Genomic DNA, 4,586 nt, shown 5'->3' with positions numbered 1-4,586 from the left:
GTCATAAAAAAGTACTTTCAAAACTGTAGTGACTAATACTGACATAGCCACGGTGGTGATTGAAATGCTACAATGATGTGTTCTTAACTTTTGGTATTGTTTTCTTGACTTGATTCTCATTACTTGTATTTGCAGGATGTGGCTTCTTTTTATCGTGTTAGTAGTTAGTTAGTTAGTTGTGAGTTTGCAGTAAGAACATTACATCTCTCCTATGATTCAAACATACTGAGCCCACCCTCAAAAACAAAAAGCACCCATTGTGGCTCCAACAAAGACTATTATGTTATTACAAACTCTAAAATACAACCAAAGAAAAACAGGTAAATTTGACCACCGCACACTGAAAAACTTTACTGAATCTTTGTTCTGAGTGAGCAACAATCAGAGGGAGCTACAGGCGAAACGTGTTGCTTGCTCACAAAGATTCTGTAGTAAGTTGTACGTTTTTCAGCATGCGGTGGTCTATTCCCTGTTTTACTTTAAATGTTCCTGCTAACAACCTGCACCTCACGATCACACTGGCTGTGCACAAGGAGATCCTTTTGTTGGTTTACTCTAAAATACAATGTTACAATGATGTAGGCCTTGGGGCCATGTAGACATTGCCTTCAGTGCATTGGTTCCTGTAAATGAACACATACCTTCACAAGGAATACATTTTCAAATCTTCTTGGTAGCCTTTTTACCTAAACCTAACCGTAACCTCATCTTTCAAACAATTAGGCATATCTGTGTTGACTGTCTTAGTTTGAATTGACAAAAAAGGTTAGAAATCCTTACTCTAACTTCATTGTTGTGACAGAGGTAGGAAAATAAATGTGTAAACCAAAAAATGTAATTTATTACATACCTGTACTCTTTATCATAAGACCTGGAGAAGATTCTTTTTGACTGTCTTCATTGACAGATGGTTCATCTAAAAAAAGGAAAAATTCAATAAATCTTTGATAGACAATTACAAATGTAATATTCTACAACACTGAAAAAAGTCTTACATATTATCAAAGTAATAAAAGTGCACTACATACCCATTTGGTAGTCGGGATAAAAAAATTTTTGGCCTCCTCTTCGTTGGTAACTCCTCTTCTGAGCCACTCAATTCAGCAGTTGTAGTAAAATCATATTTCTCGCATTCATTCTTGTCATCTGAAAGTACATACAGAAATGGTAAAATGCATACAAATGAGTAAGTCTTAATATACTACAGCAACTGGGTAAAAATGCAGGTTTGGCTATTATAAAATACTTCATTTTTTATATAAGCGGATATCATCTTGCATGCCAACAGTCAACAATATACTGAGGCTATTGAATGACAATATTGTTTTTTTATTGCATATGATATGATTTTGTGAGGAGGACTAAATAAGCTCTTCTCCTGTTTCCTCTCGAATATATTTTGTAGTTGTTTTTTTCTGGATGAGACTGTTTATTTGTGTTTGTGCTTCGGACATTTAGTTACTTTTAATTTTATGGTTATTTTGTCGTTGTTCTTGTTTGAGATAAAACCAAACAATAAAACTCCCATAATACACACACACAAGCAAAACTGACATTATAGCAGGCTAGAAATTACTAAACATACATAGGAGACAGATAGAGATACTTAAAAGTTCATGTCAAAGAGAAAAATGAAGAAATGTCCATATGTATGTGCTGACGATTTGAAATTTGCCTTACGTTCATATATGACATAAGTCCTTACAAAACACATACCTGACTGAATCTTCATTTTCATTAACGGGAATTTCGTCCATGACTCTTCAGGATCTTTGCAGGCATTCAACGCTCTCGCAGCTCCTTGTGGAGGCCATAGTACACCACCATTCTTAACCCAACATGATGGTATCACTTCCTCCATCTCCATGGTCTCCTCTCTCCACACCGCTCTGGTCCACATTGTTCTGGTCTATAGAAAAAACAAGAGAAAACTCAGAACAATGATATCCAACAGTTAAAGTGAATAACCATAATTATATTATAACTAAAAACTTCTAACATTAAAAGATTAACAGCTATTAGTGGACTTACTCTTTTCTTCTGTCACTTATCCTAGGCTGATTAGTTCCTTTCACTGCCATGAAGCAATGGCACAAATACATAGCCACTTTTGTATGATAGACAAACTGCCTTGTGCTTCAGTTTTTCTCCCTCAATCAGTTCTCGTTTGCGGTTCCCCTCTTTCATCGCGCAGTACAGCAATGTTAATCAGTTTTGAGTCGCATGGACTGGTGAAGAATCTGTCCAAAGCATTGAGACTGTATACATCACACACACACGTTCTGGCCTTCTTTCCTTTACCAAGGCAAAGGCATGTTCCAAAAAAAAACAGGAGTCCTTCTTCTTAGTTGACACAAATGTCCCAAGTGCTGCTGATGAGACATGAATTTTGCATTGTCCATTTCTGCTATCCTCTTCGATAGTTGTGCAATTGGGTTTTTTTGCATTTCTGACACTTTTCAAACTGAAAGGCAGAGATGTCATTCAAAGATGTTACAAAGTGCCTTGCATCTTCAGCCAAGTGGATCAGGGTATGGACACAGGATGGAAATATTGGGCTGTAGAGCTTGGTAGATGTTCTATAAAAAATATACTAGAAGCTCTTCAGCGTAGCCAATGGATGACATCCATGTAATGCCGTTGGAGTCCAACAGTACAGACATGGCAACTGACAGTGTCAAAAAGTGATGGTAAAACTGTTTTGCAGAATGCCTCGGAGAACAACAGGTCCAGTATAGAGTAAAAACTGCCTGAATTCTGTCGCTTTCCATCTGTCCAGATCAGTTAGACTTCGTGGCTGTCGGGCAAATTCTCTTGGCAGCTTTCCACTGAGGGACAAGAGTTTTGCTGAAATTTCTCCAATTTGCCTTGGGTACAGCCTACACTCTCTAGGTCCCTGTTTTAGAAAGTTCAGCAATCATCTGACAACCCCTAGGCAGACAACATGCATATAATCCAGCACAAACTGCAAGCCTGCAGTGGTCAGGGGTGAACAACCAGTTTGGTGGATGGGATATGCCTGTTTGCTGAAGTCATCTTCTGTTCTTGCATCAATCTTCTCCTGCGACTGGTAGTTGAATACAACCCTGTGACTTACATAATGTCCTTCAATGGTGCACCGCTCACAGCTGCTGTAGGCATTGTGGGACTGGGGCATCACAAATGAAAGCATTCACTTTAACATTTAATGTTTCATTTTGGAACTCAACCCCATGTTGTTGAGTGCCTGCAGTTCTGTTAAAAAACTAGACGTGTAATCAGTAAGGCTGTTTGGCTTTGCAGTTCCACAAAATAGTGCAACGATAAACGGCTCAAACTTTTCCACACTACAAAGAATGGGCCAAATTTGTACATTGGATGATTTAAACAATGGCACACCATCTACACTGAAATGTAGCAGTATCATTTTCTGTTAAAAAGAAATCGGGATACTGTGAGCACATTTTCAAAAGTCCCGTCTCCACACTGAAGTAGAGGAACTGGCCACCACACAGATCCCTGACTTCTATTTGAGTTGGAGTTCCTAACAGGGTTCTGGCATCTTTTGGCAGCTGGTGGCCATGTTTACGTAACACCAAGAGCACCTCATCAACTGATGTGCGCTTTGCCTTATTTTTTACAGCCCATTTTGCCAAATCACTTCTTAGATCACTTGATTCCTCCTCGGACAAAGTTCCAATTTTTTAATCACTTTCACCATTACTGTCTGGCTGGTGGTGATCATCTCGATACTCGTCTTCTCCTGTATCAGACTGCTCCTGTGTCTGCATGTCTGTTGGGCTATCATCAAAAGAGGGGCCTGGATTCTCATCTGAGGGACCTGGATTCTCATCTGAGGGACCTGGATTCTCATCTGAGGGGCCTGGATTCTCATCTGATGGACCTGGATTCTCATCTGAGGGACCTGGATTCTCATCTGAGGGGCCTGGATTCTCATCTGATGGACCTGGATTCTCATCTGAGGGGCCTGGATTCTCATCTGAGGGGCCTGGATTCTCATCTGATGGACCTCGATTCTCATCTGAGGGGCCTGGATTCTCATCTGATGGACCTGGATTCTCATCTGATGGACCTGGATTCTCATCTGAGGGGCCTGGATTCTCATCTGAGGGACCTGGATTCTCATCTGAGGGACTAGACTCCACCAATGCGCGTAATTGTGCATTTTGTTGTCTCCATTTTTTGTGATACATCTGGGAGAAAATAAAAACTAAATATTTCTAAGCACTAATGTTTTATAAAGAAAATCATTCAATTTGAAAATAAGTCATAAAAACATTCAATCAAATGAGGTAGGCTGTACTAATCATGTTTTATAATATCTTCCATATCGACCTGTATTTAAATTTTACAAAAATGTAAAAAAAATTTTTAGTTTTAAAGGTTACAGTAAGTTACTTTCAGATTCAAATAGATGGTTGGGTTAGGTTTGGTGACAACTCACCGTTGAAGGAGACTTTCAGGTGTTCTTCCAAATCTCGACACCACACAGAAACAGGAAATGTATGAAATGCAACAAAAATGCAATTTACTCACTGCGCCGGTTAAACTAGTCTGCCCGTACAGACACACACACACACACACAC

At 39.3% G+C, this 4,586-nt stretch overlaps 1 protein-coding gene and 1 long non-coding RNA gene across 2 annotated transcripts; both read right to left on the bottom strand.

Annotated features, from left to right (window-relative positions):
- Window positions 1–850: 850 nt before the first annotated feature.
- LOC127359859 (uncharacterized) lies at window positions 851–3,630 on the bottom strand. The gene is made up of 4 exons (XR_007882988.1): window positions 2,032–3,630; window positions 1,717–1,909; window positions 1,029–1,146; window positions 851–916 (listed from the first exon to the last, which is right to left on the bottom strand). It is a non-coding gene; the product is annotated as an uncharacterized LOC127359859 (long non-coding RNA).
- Window positions 3,631–3,683: 53 nt separating this feature from the next.
- Window positions 3,684–4,294, bottom strand: LOC127359858 (cell surface glycoprotein 1-like). Its single transcript, XM_051394153.1, has 2 exons — window positions 3,947–4,294; window positions 3,684–3,841 (listed from the first exon to the last, which is right to left on the bottom strand). The coding sequence occupies exons 1-2, from the start codon at window positions 4,191–4,193 to the stop codon at window positions 3,684–3,686; spliced, it is 405 nt and encodes a 134-aa protein (XP_051250113.1). The 5' UTR covers window positions 4,194–4,294.
- Between the last annotated feature and the right edge of the window lie 292 nt (window positions 4,295–4,586).

This window comes from Dicentrarchus labrax, unplaced genomic scaffold, assembly GCF_905237075.1.
Source record: "Dicentrarchus labrax unplaced genomic scaffold, dlabrax2021, whole genome shotgun sequence".
NCBI classification, from domain to species: domain Eukaryota; kingdom Metazoa; phylum Chordata; class Actinopteri; family Moronidae; genus Dicentrarchus; species Dicentrarchus labrax.
The sequence above is the reverse complement of the archived record's forward strand: the minus strand, read 5'-3'. Positions and strand labels throughout refer to the sequence as shown.